This window comes from Sebastes umbrosus, chromosome 20, assembly GCF_015220745.1.
Source record: "Sebastes umbrosus isolate fSebUmb1 chromosome 20, fSebUmb1.pri, whole genome shotgun sequence".
In the NCBI taxonomy this organism is placed as follows: domain Eukaryota; kingdom Metazoa; phylum Chordata; class Actinopteri; order Perciformes; family Sebastidae; genus Sebastes; species Sebastes umbrosus.
This window is the reverse complement of record NC_051288.1, coordinates 13,299,445-13,319,157: the sequence shown is the minus strand read 5'-3', so window position 1 is coordinate 13,319,157 and position 19,713 is coordinate 13,299,445. Positions and strand designations below refer to the sequence as shown.

At 42.8% G+C, this 19,713-nt stretch overlaps 3 protein-coding genes across 9 annotated transcripts in view; all 3 read right to left on the bottom strand.

The window, feature by feature from the left end:
- LOC119479992 (serine-rich adhesin for platelets-like) overlaps window positions 1-6,750 on the bottom strand; it is a 7,594-nt gene extending 844 nt beyond the window's left edge. Inside the window, exons 1-8 of one of the 4 annotated variants that reach the window (XM_037756045.1) lie at window positions 6,566-6,750; window positions 2,780-4,797; window positions 2,520-2,565; window positions 2,124-2,273; window positions 1,538-1,594; window positions 1,199-1,324; window positions 913-1,035; window positions 49-120 (exon numbers count right to left, since the gene is read on the bottom strand). In XM_037756045.1, coding sequence (XP_037611973.1) covers window positions 49-120; window positions 913-1,035; window positions 1,199-1,324; window positions 1,538-1,594; window positions 2,124-2,273; window positions 2,520-2,565; window positions 2,780-4,759 — 2,554 coding nt within the window. In that variant the 5' untranslated portion in view covers window positions 4,760-4,797; window positions 6,566-6,750. Of the gene's footprint in view, window positions 1-48; window positions 121-912; window positions 1,036-1,198; window positions 1,325-1,501; window positions 1,595-2,123; window positions 2,274-2,519; window positions 2,566-2,779; window positions 4,798-6,565 lie in introns of all 4 variants that reach the window. The other 3 variants (XM_037756046.1, XM_037756043.1, XM_037756044.1) reach the window with 3 other exon arrangements.
- Window positions 6,751-8,466: 1,716 nt separating this feature from the next.
- si:ch211-136m16.8 (CAP-Gly domain-containing linker protein 1) lies at window positions 8,467-13,883 on the bottom strand. 4 transcript variants are annotated; one of them, XM_037754826.1, is made up of 6 exons: window positions 10,740-13,883; window positions 9,420-10,337; window positions 9,133-9,322; window positions 8,950-9,029; window positions 8,783-8,868; window positions 8,467-8,683 (listed from the first exon to the last, which is right to left on the bottom strand). In XM_037754826.1, the coding sequence occupies exons 1-6, from the start codon at window positions 13,779-13,781 to the stop codon at window positions 8,623-8,625; spliced, it is 4,377 nt and encodes a 1,458-aa protein (XP_037610754.1). In that variant the 5' UTR covers window positions 13,782-13,883; the 3' UTR covers window positions 8,467-8,622. The 4 variants fall into 4 exon arrangements, with proteins under 4 accessions (XP_037610754.1, XP_037610755.1, XP_037610756.1 ...); XM_037754827.1 differs by having other exon boundaries at window positions 9,420-10,720; window positions 11,129-13,883; XM_037754828.1 differs by having other exon boundaries at window positions 9,420-10,739; window positions 11,421-13,883.
- On the bottom strand, window positions 13,799-19,091 carry LOC119479844 (midasin-like). Its single transcript, XM_037755812.1, has 3 exons — window positions 18,610-19,091; window positions 13,875-16,496; window positions 13,799-13,825 (listed from the first exon to the last, which is right to left on the bottom strand). The coding sequence occupies exons 1-3, from the start codon at window positions 18,661-18,663 to the stop codon at window positions 13,799-13,801; spliced, it is 2,703 nt and encodes a 900-aa protein (XP_037611740.1). The 5' UTR covers window positions 18,664-19,091.
- Between the last annotated feature and the right edge of the window lie 622 nt (window positions 19,092-19,713).

Here is a 19,713-nt window from a genome sequence, read left to right as displayed (position 1 = left end):
CATTTGCAATAAACTTTATTAAGATAAAACCACAGAGATGAATCATACCTTCTTTCAGTCTCCTTATTTCTTCTGACTGCATTTTGAGTTGCTGTTCAAGCACGACGCAGTTGGCACAACCTGCAACACAATTTGAATCATGACATTACTGAGGAGGACAAGGTGTCTGTCAAATAATCCTTCATCTTCTGCTTTTTATTCTCAGTGTATCAGACTTGGATAAGTGAGTACCTGATGTATAACTTCCCTATATTACTCCTGCTTCCTCTAGCCAACGCTATGTGGTCATGGTGGTGTGCAGTAGTTTATACCCATAGACACCATTTGAGCTTAAATTCTCAAACTGGTCTATACAAAATATTTTGGTTCCTTTTCATTGGCTTCTTCGTTAATGCAAAACCCCATTGCTCTTTCCTCGTGAAGCCATTAATACAACATGACAGTTTGACTTGATAGAAGTGACTGAACATATAAACTTGTGTCAGTTCTATATGGACAAGCATTACTGATGTAAACAAAACATTTGCAGCATCAGCAAACATTAAACCTTCATTACTTGTTGGCAGTTGTATGAAAATAACTGAAAATCAATTTAAGAGACGCTAACAGGCCCCTCTTTCGTTTAGATTTGGATCGAGGATTGTACATCATGACCCTTATGATTGTAAGAGCTACACAAAAACATGTTTGTTTAACTGAAATGTCAAGAAATATGTCTGATCCGGGAAAAGAAATCATTTCAAACACAAAGATGGAGATAACTACAAGATCTTAATATGCAGATGGTCAGCCTGTGCACGGAGCCTTACAATAAAGTCCTATTAGATAATACACCAAATAGATTATTGGATTTGTCAAGTAGGCACCTCACAGCAGAGGTTTTATTAAATTAGTCTGAGCTGTCCAGCTTACCGTGGCCTCTGGGTTTAGCTAGCTGAGCTCTATGGCTGGTCGCAGGCTGTTTCAGGGCTCTGGCTCTACTAACATCGCAAGATGTTGAGATTTCAGCAGCAGTACTGGCTGGCACTGCAGCATCTGGAAGTATGTGATAAAAAAAAAACAGGTAAGTAACTCACAAAAAGTCAGAAAGTCCAGGTTATTGAACTCACTTGACCATAAAACACCTCAGCAACACAAATATCTCAATCTATCTCAATTGTTCTACATAACAGAACCGTATGGTACAACGCCAACATACTGTCCCTTTGAGTTTTAGCTGGCAAAGCTCTCTTAGTGGCGATGGCCGGTTTCAGGTTTTTGCTTCCGTTTGCAGCATCACAGGAAGTTATTGAGAATTCAGCGCAACTGGGTGGTAATGTAGTATCTGAAAGGATGAGATAAAAGTGAGTGAGTAAGCTCAGAATAGTCCAGTTTGTGAACACCATCACAATAACTGTTGCACAGTTTTTGTTATAGGTGTTGTCAGGTAGCTTTTGTGCAAATACTACCGGATAAGTCTATAAAATGCTAAAAAAACAACAACATCTGTAGGAGTTTTTACCCATTTTCTTCCTCTTTGCTATTGGAAAAGCTTCACCTCTAGTTAAGGGTTGCTTCTTTGCTTGAGAAGTCCTCATCACAGGGTTAGTAGCTGCTTGAGTATAAAGAGGGAGAAAAAACAACAAAATTAATGACCAAGCATGTCGCACAAGACAGTCAAATTGCAGATTCATTCCCCAGTGGAGACAACACTCCACACAGCCACTCAGTCCTCATTAATACAGCTATTTGAGTCAGTATCGGTCCGATATCCGATCCAGTATCGGAATAGGTGCATCCCTACTTTAAACTTTTTGTTTTGGACCTGTTTCAAGGTAAATAAAGGTAGAAAACCTTATTTTTCATTAAAAGTGAAATCATTTTTAGGATTTTTCAAGTGTGGCTGGTAATTATTAGTCACCAACATGAACATTAAAAGTACTCTCATTGTGGTTTGTCTTGCTAGCTGTTCCTTCTTGCTCGTTTACTTTCTTTATTATGGGGGCTCAGAAATACAACTGTATAGGAATACCACACGTATGTACCGCAAGATCCAATTCAAACTATGTACTGTCAAATTTATGTATATTTATCTTTCATATTTGTATATCAGAATTAACAGTCAAAGGACACCGTATGAGTACCTGTGGGTCCATTAAGTTTGTTAGTGCTTGAAGCAGCTTGTGTGTTGCTTCTCAGCGATGGCGGCCTGAGACCTGTCGCAGCTCTCTGGATGCCAGACGGCATGCTGCTCAACCGAGGTCTCTGCAAACCTGGATTGGTTTGCTTGGATCCTAATGTCGGCACAGAGGGAAGACAGTGTGGATTGCTAATACTGTGTGCACATATGCATCTAGAGCTGCAACGATTAATCGATTAGTTGTCAACTATTAAATTAATTGCCAACTAATCTGATAAGCAATTAATCATAAGGAGCACAGATGCTTACGATTCTCATCCCATACTTTTAATAATTTACCATCAATATTTCTGAAGAATAAAAGCAAGCCAATTTTAAAAATAAAATACAAACTGCCTACCTGTTGTTGTAGCACGTAACTTGTAAGAGCTTGATATTCCTGAGGTCTTCAATACACAAGAACAGAGGATATCATCAACAGACTGTAATCAATACATGCAGTCAATGTTTGTGTTCAGTTGTCAGGTTTCACTCATGAAAAAAGAGTGGATTGAACAGATGAAACTGACATGGTCAATCTGATATATTTCATTAAACAGAAAGTGCCGTCAACATTTTGTACACTTAGTGGATTACAAAAAGACATTCAAATCCTACTACCTGGAGTGTATCAGGAGCAGTCGTATTTCTCAAAGCTTCGGCTTGGGTTCTTTGTCTCGTCATGGGCAGGCCTGACGTCAACATCTCAAACCTTCCTGGAAGTGCAGAGGCTGGCTTGTGTCTCAACAACTGGGATGCAGCTTTCGGAGGAGGCAAAAGGGATTTAGCAGCTGGCTGCGTCAAGAACGTTTTTCGATCGCAGGCGATGTTTGACGGAACGTCTGACGGCACCTGACCATCTGGCTTACTGGGGCCATCCCCGTACAGTTTTTTCTGTGCTACTATGATTTTGCCCTCCTCCCGTTGAGTGTTAAAGTTAACAATTTTACAGCTAATCATTGGTGTTGAAGTGATCAAAGGGTCGAATGTGTTTGCTTTGTTGTCCTCCGTATCCATGTTTTGATTTGTTAGAATTGATTCTGAATTGTCAGAAAGACCGTCTGTTAAAGGCAGACATGATTGTGAAAGACCCTGAGTCTCACCAGCTGGATTAACTTCAAACGTGCTCTCAGGCGTGTCAGCCGTCTTGGCATTAGGGTCTGTACTAGCAGGTGTCCCATTATGTTTCGACACTTCAGGTGGGTGGACTTCAGAATTGTTTTCTTTCGGGCTACTCGTTGCATTACAGCCCTTAAGGGGAGAAGGCTTGTCGAAAGTGTTCTGGTGACTGTCACTTGAGTCTGTTTCTGACAAAGTTATGGTGCCATTCTGCTTTGAAGGGGGTTTAGTGTCGAAAGTGTTGTTTTGGAGACAAAAGGTTGCAGCACCAGCGTCCCCTAAAATAGTATTGGCGCTGGATTTTTGAAGAGAATGTCTATCAAAAGTGGCGTTCTGCATATCACATGAACCACCTGCCTTTACAGCGGAGCTATTTTGATTTATAACAAGGGAAGTTTCGGTGCTGTTGTTAGAGACTGAAATAGCCTGATCTGTAGCCTCACTCTCCGCTTTGGGACTGTTTACATTAGATGGGGAGACATCCAGTGTCTTATTTTGAGCAGTGGTGTTTGAATCGGCGGAGGAACTCAACTGGGAGGGCTGGAGAGAGGTAAACGTGTTGTTCACAGACTCAGATGTTTTTGGGCTTGGTTGTGGCTCCTTGCTGGTCGACTCGGCGTCATGGCTGCTAAGTGGCTCTTCACTGTTAGCTTCCACAGCATTAGAGGTCAGCACAGGTTCACCATGAAGCTCAGACGTGACAGTCTTTGAACTAGTGTTGCACTGCACATCAGAAATAGAGGACTGTGATGCAGCACACTGAACAGACTTGTCACTCGAGGAGCTTATGTCGTGAGTAAAATTAGCAGGATGGGTACCAAATGTGTCATCAGCTGACGTTTGAATCTTCACTGTGTTTGGTTCACTGGGCTCCAACAAAGGCCTACTGTTTTCAAAAACACTACCCTGTGTGTACATGGTGGATAATTCCTCTCCTTGTGGTAGCTCTGGATCACGTGTAACATCAAGGAGAGTGATTTCTGGGGAGCGTTGGAAATCCATCCAAAGCTCCGGAGCATACATATTCTCAGGGGGGTCAACCATCATGTCATCAGGGTCTGTACTAGCTGTTTTCCAATTATGTTTAGGCAGTCCAGGAGAGTGGACTTCAGAATTGTTTTCTTTATCACTCGAAGTATCACTTGAGCTCGTTTCTGAGAACGTTTTTGTGCCATTCTGTACAGAAAGTTTAGTGTCGAAAGTTTCATTCTCCGCTTTGGGACTGCTCACATTAGACTGGAGAAGATCCAGGGTCTTTTTCTGAGGGCAGGGTGTTTGACCAGTGGTGTTTAAATTGGTGGAGGAACTCAACTGGGAGGTCTGGAGAAAGGTAAACCTGCTTTTCACCGACCCAGCTGTTACAGGTGTAGCAGGAAGAGCTGGTTCACATGTAACATCAAAGAGGGTACTATCTGGCAAGGATTCCTCATTCAGCCAGCGCATAGAAGCATCCAAGCCACCTAATGACTGCCCAGAAGACATCTTTACAGGTGTCCTCTCAGACCCTCCGTGCTTGCAGCCTGTGAATGAGACGATTTAATAAACACAAAACATTTTTACTTTCACATTACCAGATCATGTAAACTTACATTGGGCCAATATGTCACAATTCTTGCCAGCTCTGAAATATGGCAACATCATTTTTAAAAACATCTTTATGTAATGCTACAGACTAGTTAGTAAATATAGCAAGTGCGTACAAAATACAAATGAAAACATTTAGCTTTTAACCTCTATTACACACTGAGTTGTGTGTTAAAACACTATGTATGTCTGTCTAGGCGAACCACACCTACCTGCACCCTAGGGCCTAAGAGGTTCATTATAAAATAAAGCCAACTGATGACCACAGACCAGTGCCAACTACTTGTGTAATGTAATTAAGCACACTGACAGCACATTTACTACATTATGATCATTAGTAGGACGATGAGCACTGTGACTTACGTTGATGAACATTAATTTACCTTCAGTTTAGTTAAAGCAGAACACATATTATGTTAGCTAGACACAATAATATCTCAACTTCAGCCAGCAGAGAAGGCTCACAGATTAATACACAACATGGCAGTTAAAAGAAACCACTGACCGATGTAGTTTGGTCAAGTTTTATCTTTAATCTTACCAGTCCAGTCCAGTTCTGAGGTCTCTACACTGGCTCCCTGTCTCTCAGAGAACTGATTTCCAAATACTGCTGCTGGTTTACAAATATAAATATTTTGTTTAGGGGCCAAAATATATTTTTGAACTTCTGCTGTGTTATGAACCATCCAGACCTCTAAGGTCATCCGGATCAGGTCTGCTTAGTGTCCCCTTAGAGTCAGAACTAAACATGCAGAAGCAGCATTCAGTTTTTATGCACCAAATATTTAGAATAAGCTCCCAGAAACCAGCAGGACCAACTCCAACTCTGAGTTCTTTCAAATCAAAGCTTAAAACTTTCCTGTTTGCTGCTGCCTCTTTATTAAACCAGATAAGGATCTTATACTGCACTAGAGCTTTTACTCTTGTGTGTTATACTCTATTTTAGCTTCTATCCTAGCTTTTATTTTTAGCTTGTTTTTATTTTCTAATCTTTCATGTTTTTATGTTTTTATAACTGTTTTAATTATGTCTTAATGTTCTTTCAAATCAAAGCTTAAAACTTTCCTGTTTGCTGCTGCCTTTTATTAAACCAGATAAGGATCTTATACTGCACTAGAGCTTTTACTCTTGTGTGTTATACTCTATTTTAGCTTCTATCCTAGCTTTTATTTTTAGCTTGTTTTTATTTTCTAATCTTTAATGTTTTTAATAACTGTTTTAATTATGTCTTATTGTTCTTTTGTTTCAAATATTTTTATTAGGAAGCATGTGCATGTCAGTGACATGTCAGACTTCTGTTGGGTGTGTATCATGCCTCATTTTTGATATATACTGTATCAACAAAAACAGACAATACTAGGAACTAAGGGCAAACAAAAAGGGAGACAAGCAAATACAAAAAAACATAAGTAGTTAAAGGAAAAAAAACAAAACAAACAAAAAATAAATACAAATAAATATAAATAAATAAAACACAGACAACACCATAAGGCACACAAATCAGGGAGACATTGTCTTAATGTTCTTTTGCACTTTGTCTTAATGTCCTTGAATGTTTATGTAAAGCACTTTGAATTGACCTGTTGCTGAAATGTGCTCTACAAATAAAGCTGCCTTGCCTTGCAGTAGTGACGTCATGCTCGAGGCTAAGCTAATGGTAGCTTAGTAACGTTAGTTGGTAGACTTAGGTTAACTTTGACTTACCGAACTCAACAGAAACTTCTCCAGGGAGTTTTATGTCTGTGAAAAGACTTTTAGTTGTTTTCTTCAGATTCGAGTTTGTTGAATCGACTAAAACAAGCTGACAACAATGTCAAAGTAATGTCGACATGTTCATAAAGTTCACAACCAACCGCTGCTGGAGCGCCGCTCCGGTTCAAACAGTCAGCTCTCCAACCAATCACAGCTCTTCCACTCCTCATTGGATGATTCCAACCAATCACAGCTCTCTTCACTCCTCATTGGATGATTCCAACCAATCACAGCTCTCTTCACTCCTCATTGGATGATTCCAACCAATCACAGCTCTCTTCACTCCTCATTGGATGATTACAACCAATCACAGCACAAGGTTTCCTCTTCGTGAGTTTCAAAGTGAGTGGCGTCCATGCGTTCCTGGGGCAATACTGACATCTACTGTCTCCACAAAACTACACTTTAAAATTAAACACTAGTGATGGGAATTAAGGCTCTTTTTAGTGAGCCAGATCATTTGGCTCAGCTCACCAAGAAGAGCCGGCTCTTTCGGCTCCCAAACGGCTCTTCGTTTTACCACTTCTGCCTTTTATAATTCAGACAAATATGGCCCCTTTTGACCTATGATTAGTATGTGTACACATATATCACTTAAATTAACCTTTATTTAACTAGGAAGTCACATTGAGATTAAAACCTCTTTTACATTATATATATTTATATATTATAATATAATTATACTAAACCTTATAATTTCCAGAATACCATAATTTTACATGCTGCTTCGTTTCCGACTGTCACTCATCTTGTCTTCTATTCGCGCACCTCACTCCTCTCTCTCTTTCTCTCCTCCTCTCCCTCCTGCTCTGTACCTGAAGACCGTCAGCGCGCCACCCTGCGCCCGCCCTGCGCCCGCCCTGCGCCCGCCCCTCCCCGCTTGATGGTATGATCCTGGTCTGTCATCACCTGATTGGTCGCACGGATGTCATTTACACAACATTCAGTCACAGTCAGTGCATGGAGTGCCCGTGGCGCGGAGAAGATCGTCCTTTCATTCTGCCTTGAATTAATAAAAAAAAAAAAACGTCTCTCGGACGGTAGCCGGCTCCCATCGGTCATTTAAAAGAGCCGGCTCGTTCGCGACCGACACATCACTATTAAACACATTTCATATAATTTCCTTCCTCTGCAAGGTTTAATATAGTCTTTATTGTTGTGAGTAAATTCCCAAACCAGTTTATAAATGTCAGCCTCACTTTTAGTTCTGATCCCGTGTACATAAATAGCTTTGAAAGACCTGTCCAGGTGGCTTTGCACCACACCAGGTGTCCCACTTTATGGTGGACTGCACAGCATTTTTATCCCTTGTCCCACATCCCACATATTGAGATGATGTCCCACATTTTCATTGGCTCTAGTTTTTAAAAGTCAAACCACTGCGGGACAGACACTTTTTTTCAAATCTGGCTTTTATCCAATGGCTGTGAAGAAAGCAGAGAAGGCCGTCATCACAGGGCTGTGTGTGCTGTCAAACTGTGCACACGCGACGGGTCAAGTGCAGGTTAACATTTCACCGTTTTTGCTTCGCTATGCCCAACGGAGAAAATTGTAAGTCACCGCAAAATCACAAGCTATGCAGATTTAGGCAGAATATGATGGAAACTACCACAAATAAAAGGAAGTGCAGCTACAACAAGACTGTGAAACTACTTATTTATAAGCTGGTGGAAGGCGATTCTCAGAGTTTTTTGTGAAATTTCCCGGTTATTTTTCAATTTCACACGGGGGGGAATACGACATGAAGCGACACAGTTAATGTGAGTCTCACAAGAAGCGTGTGGCTCAAAAAGAGATGTGCCGAAAAACCCAGCGACGCCACCACTTCTTGCACTGTATATAAAAAAGTACCATTCCTTTTTCAGTTAAGCTTTATTACAAAACATAGGGCAAGTAATTGACATGATGAACATTTCATCAATGTATTCAGTTTCATAAATACACCAAAAATAAAGCCATTTTTATACTATATTCAAATTCATACAAAAGCATTACAATTCATATTCTTGTCACTCTTTTGTGGTTTTCTTCAGTTTGTTCTTCAGCTCAGACATAAGTGGATTTCCAAATCTGGGGACACACGAGAAAACTGAGAATCAGAAAATGTCTGAACACAAAATGCCTCTTTTGTGCTGAATTTGATGTCAATAATCGAAGAGTATTTTTTACCCTGGATGTTTTGGTGGCATCCATTTAGGTCTGTGTGGTGCCTCATCTTGTTTGGGAGTGTCACTCTTCTCTTCTGGCTTTGTCTCCTGTTGATATTGTGACATTTTAATAATGTATATACGCCTCAACATAAGAGAAAAGTGGTATTCAAAGAGTATTAATAGTACCTGTGAAAGGGCATCTGGACTGTTTTCTTCTCTCACCACCTTTCGTGTCTTTTTTAAAACAGGAAAACCTGCACCAAAGCCTAAAAAAAACAAAAAGGTGTGACATTTTTTTCCAGATTCTAAAAAATAACTTGACATGAAAGACTCAAAGTAGTGGCTTTCCATGTGCCGTAAGTGACCTACCAGGCAGTTTTATTCCAATGCCCAAGCCTCCCAAAGGAACACCTGCAGGGACTTTGGCTGAGAGACGTGGAGTGGGTTCTAGTGAGGGCATGTTTAGAAGGGAGCGAGGATCTTTGGGTGGCCTCACGCGTGGGTCTTTAACTGCGATTCTTGACCTTTGCGCAGTAAAGTCAAGCGCAGAGGTGTCCACCTGCAATGACAAAAAACAGCTCAGTTCACATATCTGTAGGTTGTGAATACTGCCTGATTTTATTCATAATAAGATGTTTTTATTTTAGAAACAATACCTCCATCTGCTCTTCAGACATTGTCGTCGGCTGTTCTGCCAGCTCATCCTCATCTAGCCCAGGTAATGAGTCAGCAACATCCTCTGACCATCCGGGCTGCGGTTTGTCCACTGAGGGCGACTTCCTCTCGGATTCAGTGCAGGTGTCGCCTTGTGAACCAGATTCTCTCAACACCATTTCATCCTCTAACGAAGCCTCTGATCTAGATTCAGTGTGTTTGATTTCATCTGGAGGATCAGACACTGTTATCTCAAGAGGCTGGTCTTCAGCGTTTGGTTTCTCAACTCTCAATGGAGCACTCATTCCTGTCAGTGACTTAGCATCTGCTTCTTCGGCGTCTTTCCAGTCAGGTACCTCAGCGTCGATCTCTTTCTGCGATACAGTTTCAGTCTCCACTGATTCAACTCTTTCTTTGTCTGTTTCTTCTCGGGATTTATCCGATTCCTCGAGGAAAGTTTCATCAGCGACTCTGACCTCTTCCTCTTCTGTTACAGCTCCCGTCGTCTCACTACCGTCTCCAGCAGCATCATATAACCCTTTGTCTATTTCAAAGTTAACCAAAAGCTCTTCAGTCCCATCTCCCGGCTCTTTTGCCAACTTATCGGTCTTGTCTTTTAATTCGACGTCTGACTCAAATTCCTCTTCCGAGTGTTCGATCCCCGTCTTCATTGAGTCAACCAGTAATTCTCCTTCCTCGTCCTCAAATAAATGTCCTGATTCAACAACAAGTGGTTTCTCGGTTTCTTGTGGCAATAAAGTCGCTTCAGTGTCTGTCAACATCTCCTCATTGCTCATCTCGAGGGCTTCGTCTGATCGTTGATATTTCGTCTCCAGTGACTCAACAGGTCCAGACGATTCAGGTTCTGCCAGATGTAAAACCTCCATCTCATTTTTGTTCTGCATTTCATCTTCTGCTGCCTCTGCTGCTTCTTCCATATCTATCCCTGCATCTTGCATTTCTGCATCTTCAAGTAATTCAGGCCGAGTCTCATCGGACTGTTTCAGGAATCCAGATTCTGTGATGTCTTCTAGCAAACCAGGAGCCGTGTTGCTGTTTTGCTCTGAGTTCATGGCATCTACGGATTCCTGAAAGAAGCTTGTCTCTGTCATCTTCTGTACTTCTGCCTCGAGGAAAGTTTCATCAGCGACTCTGACCTCTTCCGTTACAGCTCCCGTCGTCTCACTGCCGTCTCCAGCAGCATCATATAACCCTTCGTCTATTTCAAAGTTAACCAAAAGCTCTTCAGTCCCATCTCCCGGCTCTTTTGCCAACTTATCGGTCTTGTCTGTTAATTCGACGTCTGTTAATTCTTCTGCTGCCTCTGCTGCTTCTTCCATATCTATCCCTGCATCTTGCATTTTTGCATCTTCAAGTAATTCAGGCCCAGTCTCATCGGACTGTTTCAGGAATCCAGATTCTGTGAGGTCTTCTAGCAAACCAGGAGCCGTGTTGCTGTTTTGCTCTGAGTTTATGGCATCTATGGATTCCTGAAAGAAGCTCTTCTCTGTCATCTTCTGTACTTCTGCCTCGAGGAAAGTTTCATCAGTGACTCTGACCTCTTCCTCTTCTGTTACAGCTCCCGTCGTCTCACTGCCGTCTCCAGCAGCATCACATAACCCTTCGTCTATTTCAAAGTCAACCAAAAGCTCTTCAGTCCCATCTCGCGGCTCTTTTGCCAACTTATTGGTCTCGTCTGTTAATTCGACATCTGACTCAAATTCCTCTTCCGAGTGTTCGATCCCCGTCTTCATTGAGTCAACCAGTAATTCTCCTTCCTCGTCCTCAAATAAATGTCCTGATTCAACAACAAGTGGTTTCTCGGTTTCTTGTGGCAATAAAGTCGCTTCAGTGTCTGTCAACATCTCCTCATTGCTCATCTCGAGTGCTTCGTCTGATCGTTGATATTCCGTCTCCAGTGACTCAACAGGTCCAGACAGTTCAGGTTCTGCCAGATGTAAAACCTCCATCTCATTTTTGTTCTGCATTTCATCTTCTGCTGCCTCTGCTGCTTCTTCCATATCTATCCCTGCATCTTGCATTTCTGCATCTTCAAGTAATTCAGGCCCAGTCTCATCGGACTGTTTCAGGAATCCAGATTCTGTGATGTCTTCTAGCAAACCAGGAGCCGTGTTGCTGTTTTGCTCTGAGTTCATGGCATCTATGGATTCCTGAAAGAAGCTTGTCTCTGTCATCTTCTGTACTTCCGCCTCGAGGAAAGTTTCATCAGCGACTCTGACCTCTTCCTCTTCTGTTACAGCTCCCGTCGTCTCACTGCCGTCTCCAGCAGCATCACATAACCCTTCGTCTATTTCAAAGTCAACCAAAAGCTCTTCAGTCCCATCTCGTGGCTCTTTTGCCAACTTATCGGTCTCGTCTGTTAATTCGACGTCTGACTCAAATTCCTCTTCTGAGTGTTCGATCCCCGTCTTCATTGAGTCAACCAGTAATTCTCCTTCCTCGTCCTCAAATAAATGTCCTGATTCAACAACAAGCGGTTTCTCGGTTTCTTGTGGCAATAAAGCATCAAAGCTATTCTTAATATCTTGTGTGCCTTCTTGCTCCTCTTCCATGTGCTCCCTCACCAGTAAATAGTTAGCTCTGGTGCCGCTGTTTTGAAGGCTCTCCGGCTCTTTGCTCTCCACCTCTTCTTCCTGATTCAGATGTCCAGCCTCTTGGGATGTGACTCCAGTGATTGATTCCTCCTCTTTCAGACGTGATTGTCCCGCCTCAGCTGCTTTCTCCATCAATATATCCTGAGATTCGGAGTTGGGTTGTTGTCTAGACAATTCAGAGATGTCTGATATATTAGCCGGAATGTCATATATGCCGTGAAATGACCCAGTGCTGGTAGATTTCAGGAGCTGAGTGTCAGTGTTTTGTGCGCCCCATTCACTGAGAGACTGGTCTGAAAATCCAGACTCTACTGTTGATGAAGACGCTTCTGTGTCACTCACTAATTCTCTTGAATTTAGCTCCACAAGCTGCTCTTTATCCGTCTCCGTCTGCACAGATGATTCTTCATCTTGTTCCTCATTTGTTGGCTCCATTTGTTGCCCAGGCTCTGGCCCTTCTTGTTGTTTTATGCCATCCTCTGACAAAGCCGTCTGTAGCCACAAGTCAAGGATTTCGTCATCGATCACTTCCTGACGTCCACTCACTGAGCGGACCGTTTCTTCAGCGTAACTCCCCTCTGATTCTGTCACATGCTGTGTCACTTCTTCTGTTGATATCGACGTCCGATCTTTTGGTTTTGCCGTCTTTGATTCATCAGTCGCTTCAGTGTCTGTCAACACCTCCTCATTGCTCATCTCAAGTGCTTCGTCTGATCGTTGATATTCCGTCTCCAGTGACTCAACAGGTCCAGACAGTTCAGGTTCTGCCAGATGTAAAACCTCCATCTCATTTTTGTTCTGCATTTCATCTTCTGCTGCCTCTGCTGCTTCTTCCATATCTATCCCTGCATCTTGCATTTCTGCATCTTCAAGTAATTCAGGCCCAGTCTCATCGGACTGTTTCAGGAATCCAGATTCAGTGAAGTCTTCTAGCAAACCAGGAGCCGTGTTGCTGTTTTGCTCTGAGATCATGGCATCTACGGATTCCTGAAAGAAGCTCGTCTCTGTCATCTTCTGTACTTCCGACTCGAGGAAAGTTTCATCAGCGACTCTGACCTCTTTCTCTGCTGTTACAGCTCCCGTCGTCTCACTGCCGTCTCCAGGAGCATCACCACATAACCCTTCGTCTATTTCAAAGTCAACCAAAAGCTCTTCAGTCCTATCTCGTGGCTCTTTTGCCAACTTATCGGTCTTGTCTGTTAATTCGACGTCTGACTCAAGTTCCTCCTCCGAGTGTTCGATCCCCGTCTTCATTGAGTCAACCAGTAATTCAGCTTCCTCGTCCTCAAATAAATGTCCTGATTCAACAACAAGTGGTTTGTCTGTTTCTTGTGGCAATAAAGCATCAAAGCTATTCTTAAAATCTTGTGTGCCTTCTTGCTCCTCTTCCACCTCTTCCATGTGCTCCCTCACCAGTAAATAGTCAGCTCTGGTGCCGCTGTTTTGAAGGCTCTCCGGCTCTTTGCTCTCCTCCTCTTCTGGTAATGGGCTGCCCTGGATTTCCTCGCAATCTTCCAGGAACCTTTGTGTTGTAATTTTGTAATCAGTTTCATCTGGCACAGGTTCATTGTTGTATTCAGGAACTCCCTCTTGTGTTTCCTCACACGTTGGAAAGTTCAGCTCCTGCGACACAACAACCCGGCCTTCAAATATGCCCATGTGAATATTTTTAAACCCTCCGCTCATTTCCCGTCCAGTCTCCCCTTCAGGCTTTACTGTAACTGAGGTGGTTGTAAACACTGTTTCCATGTAACTCCCTTTGTTGTCTACTTCGCTGCAGAGCCTCTCCTCTTCTACTTGATCAAAAAATCTCTCATCAACCGAAATGTGCGTCGTTGTCACAACAGATTTTTCAGACTTGTTCTCATTTTCAGAGGTCAGCTGTGGCACATCATCACTGTTTTCTACTTCCTCGTCCGTCACCGCTGTATCTGCCTCGTTCGTCTGCACCTTCGCCTCTTCTATTTGCATGTTATCCTCTTCTTCTTCTAGTCTTGAATCTGTGATCGGGCACAATTTTACCTGAATGTGTTCCGCCTGTAAATCCTCTTCATCTTCATGCTGCATTCTATCATCTGCTTCCTTAACTTGGATGGTTTCACCCATTTTTTGAGGATCCTCCGGAGTCGTTGCCCTCTCAGTCTCCTCCTCAGCACCAGCTTCTTTTGCGCTTTCCTCTACGTCTACACTCATTGCCTCACCTGTAAGTCTTAGTGACCTGGCGTTTGCATGTTCTTCACACACGGCAATCTCCAGCGTCTCATCTTGTCCACCAGTGCTCAATATCTGATCTCCGTTTTCTTCACGTTTTTCTTCTCGTTTGTCTGCTTTAGCATTCTGCACGACTTCTTCGCTGCATGTAACAGTTAAAATGTCTTCTACTTGACTGTCTTCTGTTACCGTTTCGATGTCGTCTTCCTGCTCTGGCGCTTCATCTCTTGTCTGGTTGTTTGCGGCCTCGCTCACATTTTCTTCCTCAAGGACAGCACCCTGCTCCCTCTCATCCTCCTCCTCTCTCGCATCCTCAACTTCATCACTTTCACTTCTCTGAGCCATCGCATGTTCTTGCTCGACAACAATCCGTTCACCCTCGGACATGATGCCACTTTTGTCAGAGGCCGTTTGTAATTCAAAGCAAAGTGAAGTAAAGCCTGGGTCTTCTTTGAAATCTCTGTCGTCATACGACAACTCTTCACCGACTGACAGCTGATTTTCAACTTGTTTTGCTGCCTCATCAGACTTGTTCTCATTTTCAGTGGTCAGCTGTGGCACACCATCGCTGTTTTCTACTTCCTCGTCCGTCACCGCTGTATCTTCCTCGTTCCTCTGCAGCTTCGCCTCTTCTATGTGCGTGTTATCCTCTTCTTCTTCTAGACTCAAACCTGTGATCGGGCACAATTTGACCTCAGTGTCTTCCGCCTGTAAATCCTCTTCATCTTCATGCTGCATTCTATCGTCTGCTTCCTTTAGTTGGATGGTTTCACCCATTTTTTGAGGATCCTCCTGAGTCGTTGCCCTCTCAGTCTCCTCCTCAGCACCAGCTTCTCTTCCGCTTTCCTCTACGTCTTCACTCATTGCCTCACCTGTAAGTCTTAGTGACCTGGCGTTTGCATGTTCTTCGCACACGGCAATCTCCGGCGTCTCATCTTGTCCACCAGTGCTCAATATCTGATCTCCGTTTTCTTCACGTTTTTCTTCTCGTTTGTCTGCTTTAGCATTCTGCACGACTTCTTCGCTGCATGTAACAGTTAAAATGTCTTCTCCTTGACTGTCTTCTGTTACCGTTTCGATGTCGTCTTCCTGCTCTGGCGCTTCATCTCTTGTCTGGTTGTTTGCGGCCTCGCTCACATTTTCTTCCTCAAGGACAGCACCCTGCTCCCTCTCATCCTCCTCCTCTCTCGCATCCTCAACTTCATCACTTTCACTTCTCTGAGCCATCGCGTGCTCTTGCTCGGCAACAATCCGTTCATCCTCGGACATGATGCCACTTTTGTCAGAGGCCGTTTGTAATTCAACGCGAAGTGAAGTAAAGCCTGGGTCTTCCTTGACATCTCTGTCGTCATACGACAACTCTTCACAGACTGACAGCTGATTTTCAACTTGTTTTGCTGCCTCGTTAGACTTGTTCTCATTTTCAGAGGTCAGCTGTGGCACACCATCGCTGTTTTCTACTTCCTCGTCCGTCACTGCTGTATCTGCCTCGTTCCTCTGCAGCTTCGCCTCTTCTATGTGCATGCTATCCTCTACTTCTTCTAGACTCAAATCTGTGATCGGGCACATTTTGACCTCAGTGTCTTCCGCCTGTAAATCCTCTTCATCTTCGTGCTGCATTCTATCGTCTGCTTCCTTTACTTGGATGGTTTCACCCATTTTTTGAGGATCCTCCGGAGTAGTTGCCCTCTCAGTCTCCTCCTCAGCACCAGGTTCTCTTCCGCTTTCTTCTACGTCTTCACTCATTGCCTCACCTGTAAGTCTAAGTGACCTGGCATTTGCATGTTCTTCACACACGGCAATCTCCGGCGTCTCATCTTGTCCGCCAGTGCTCAATATCTGATCTCCGTTTTCTTCTTGTTTGTCTTCTTTTGCGACCAGCAGCCCTGCAGCAGCATCATGTCCCGCTTGGGCGAACTGTTCCTCTCTCGTGCCCTCACCTTCCTCGGATGCTTTGCTCTCGCTGCCTCTGCTCGGCTGGGTTTTGTATCGCATGCCCTCTTCATCAGGTCCTAAGTCGATGTCCGTGGTGCAAACATCCCAGGCGACAAGTGGCCGTGATGAGCTAAGCAGAGAGGCTGCTGCAACAGGCTGTTCCTCATCGACCCCCCTTCTGCTGGCGTCACCCTCTGTGTGACCAACGTTAGCGGGCTCACTGTCAACTGCAGATTCCTGGATGGAGTTCGGGTCATTGCTGGCGATGTTAGTGGGCGCTGGCCTGAGGAATCTGCTCACAGCTCCGGATATATAGCCCTGAGAACAAAGATGAAGAGAAACAAAGAGACACTCTTATTTATATTATTGATCAATCTACATATTTTTCCCCATTATGCATACCATGTGCATTTGATGTCTTTGCTATAAAAAGATTCTAGATTATAATTAAAGAGGACCTATTATGCTTTTGTACTTTTTCTATCTTGCTTGAAGTCCCGCCTTTTTTTTTTTCCCGTAATGTGGTGATGTCACCAGGTAACACTGGAGCAGAGTCCAAAGACTTTGGTTCTGTTGACCAATCAGAGCAGACTGGGCTTTTTTTGGGCGTTTCAGAAAGAGCGTGAAAAGACGCGCTGCAGCACAGCTGGTATGAGAACAATAATGTGTGTTTTGAACATTAAAGCATATAAACATGTTATAGTAGAAACCTAAAATACAAGTATGCACCTGAAAATAAGCATAATAGGTCCTCTTTAAACTATGTGGATAAAGGTATATGGACCCCTCTGTTCATACCTTCCTATACTTTAGGCTTGAGGCTGTGTTTTATGGTTTGGGATAGGCCCCTTAGTGCCAGTTAAGGGGAATCTAATGTTTAACATCCTTTAATGTTACATCATAAAAGGCTTATTACACAATAGTGTCCTTCCAGCTTTGCTGCAATAGTTTGGGGAAGGCCCTTTCCTGTTTCAACATAACAATGCCCCCATACACAAAGCAAGGTCCATAATAGTTTTCTGAGTTTGGTGTGGAAGATCTTGACTGTGCCCTGACATCGACCTCATCCAACACCTCTGATACCATAGAATTTATTTGATGACATGTTTCAAGCGACCTGATGAATGTAAGTTCAATATATACTTTCCTTTTATCTCTCTTTTGCTCTACACTAAATCTTATATCTGGCTCTTTAAGGCCCTAATGCGAAATTGGGAGCATTTCTATTGCCTCCACACAGCTCTCAACTTGGTGACGGCTGTAGTGGCTGCTCGCAGCTAACGGTGCCCATACAACCTTCCCGATACTCCCGGGAGACTCCCGTTTTTCATTGCCCTCTCCTACTTTTAAGGTCTCAAGGTTGGCAAGTTGCTGAGGGGAACTGCAGAGGTGTGTAAGAGTTATCTGTGGGTTCTTCACTACAAGCTAAACCTTTCACATTAAACATAATCATTTAATCCATTTGTAATATAAAAACATCAATTGGAGCAGCTTTAAGCATCCCAGGAAGCCTTCCAAGTGAGCCAGCCTGCAATAACAACAGGGCCACGAAACCCAAACCCCTAAATACGAAACAGCATCATTAATCACATTAATTAATCATTAATGTTAAACCTGCTTTCCTGTTAACACGAGAGAAAAATGTCTACTGTGAAAAAGGTCTACGAGCCAGGCCTTATCGTCCAACATCAATACCTCACTGATACTCTTGTGGCTGAATGGGGAAATGTTTTATTTTACGGATCTTTAAATTCCTAATCATTTTCTGGGCAAAAACTCCTCGACAGAACTGTGTCATTAATTACAGGCAAAAATTGCTAAGCCACCAAATAATAAATCCCACATAAATGCAATAATTTTGTGTAAGATAAACTGTTTAAATAAGCTGAACATGCAAAAAAAAAAATGTGCAATTTGTCTCCAGTTTCCAATAATCAGTGAATGACAACTCAGCACAAATAGTTAAACAAAACTCAGAACTTTGTCTCTTATTTTCCTGAAATTGGTACCAAATTAGAGTTCTTTCAATCCAGGAAAATTTTGTAAAATTATAAGGAAATAACAGACCTGTAAAAGTTTCTTTTTAATTATTTTTTTAAGTGTTACCACAAATTCCTGCAGCCACATTAAAAAAGCACAATTATGTTGTACTGTTTGTGTAGATTTAAAACCTTGTATAACCTTCTTTGTCAAAGCTGCTTCTCATTATGGTGAAGCCAATGGCAATGAAGCAAGAGAGACATTAACATACATACAGAGAGTGTGTGTGTGTGTGTGTAAGAGTGAGAGAGAGAGAGAGAAAGAGAGAGAGAGAGAAGCCCACTAGGATGCAGGAAAGAGACTTTCCATCCTCATGTCACTATATCTAACATGACATTTAAAGCAGTTCTTTCATCACACATCTGTTGGTTTCAGATGATGCTGGACTCACCCAAACTGTCCAGAAAGTCCTCTCCACCCTGGCGGTGGGACTGTCGGGGTCCATCTTCAAAAACGTCCTCCTCTTTTACTTTCTCTGACCATCTGACTTTATTTCCTCTGGATGTTGACAAATCAAACCAACCTGTCAGTTTAATTCTCCTGAGAAACTAGCTGCAGAAAAAGCTGCATCCAAAACGCGAGCAGGACTCAACCACACCTCTGCTAGTTCCTCATCCAGACACATTAGTATGTCCGGTAGTGTCTCTATGATGAGGAAGAGGCTGATTGACACAGCTGAGTCGCCGGTGGTACAGCAGAGCCCTACGTGTTGCACAGCTGGCGGATATGCGCAGAGCTGCAGACCACAAAAAGAGTGCGTGATGGTTTCTGAGTTAAGTTGATGTGTGACTTTTAAATTACTGCAGGGGGTTAATGCAGATCCATCACATTAGTAACAAGCATCAACTCCCCCTAAATAAAGAAATAAACACATCTTCATCTTTGCCAAACATCCCTTAATAATAAAGCTGCAGTGGGTAGAAATGGAGCAAATATGATTAATTATCTTTTTTATAAAACAGTCACTATATCCTGACAATAGTGCATGAGACAGGTTATGGAGTCGGGTTGTTGACTTTATGACTGTGCTGCTGTTACATTAGTCAAACTCCACTTACTTTATGCATCTGTCAAAAGTCTGTTTACATGTGTTGGGTAATACTATTATTGCATGTGTGTTTGCAAAAGTTGTACAAAGCCTTTTGTGGCTCCAGAGAGAGCTGCTGTGAGACATCTGATAACGCATCCCATTCACGGCAGAAGATAAATAAGACAATAACTCTTGTTCTGTTGCATCGATCCGGTGTGAGTCCTATGATGTTATGGGAGTGCAATGCCAAATTATAGGAGTACTCTTTAAGCACCATTACTGCCACTCTTCTGCAAAAGTTACATAGGCTCCCTTTAAGGTCTACAATTAAGAGATTCTGTCTTGGTGAATATTTAGATATGTTTCTAATATTCTTATTCACCCCTCCCTCTCACATCAACTAATCATAATTATTGAGTTTTATTTGGACTATAATTTAGTTTCAAATGATCTAGGTCACGTATC

Bases quoted from the DNA above. Each gene is read 5' to 3' on its own strand.
- si:ch211-136m16.8 (XM_037754825.1), bottom strand. From the start codon at position 13,781: ATGGAAACAGTGTTTACAACCACCTCAGTTACAGTAAAGCCTGAAGGG. The intron at 8,869-8,949 runs GTACTATTAATA...CAATATCAACAG, and splicing joins GTCCAGATGCCCTTTCACAG to GAGACAAAGCCAGAAGAGAA. The intron at 8,684-8,782 runs GTAAAAAATACT...GTGTGTCCCCAG, and splicing joins ATGCCACCAAAACATCCAGG to ATTTGGAAATCCACTTATGT.
- LOC119479844 (XM_037755812.1), bottom strand. From the start codon at position 18,663: ATGGACCCCGACAGTCCCACCGCCAGGGTGGAGAGGACTTTCTGGACA. The intron at 16,497-18,609 runs GTGAGTCCAGCA...CTTTGTTCTCAG, and splicing joins GGACTTTCTGGACAGTTTGG to GGCTATATATCCGGAGCTGT. The intron at 13,826-13,874 runs GTGACAACGACG...TTGATCAAGTAG, and splicing joins ACAAGTCTGAAAAATCTGTT to AAGAGGAGAGGCTCTGCAGC.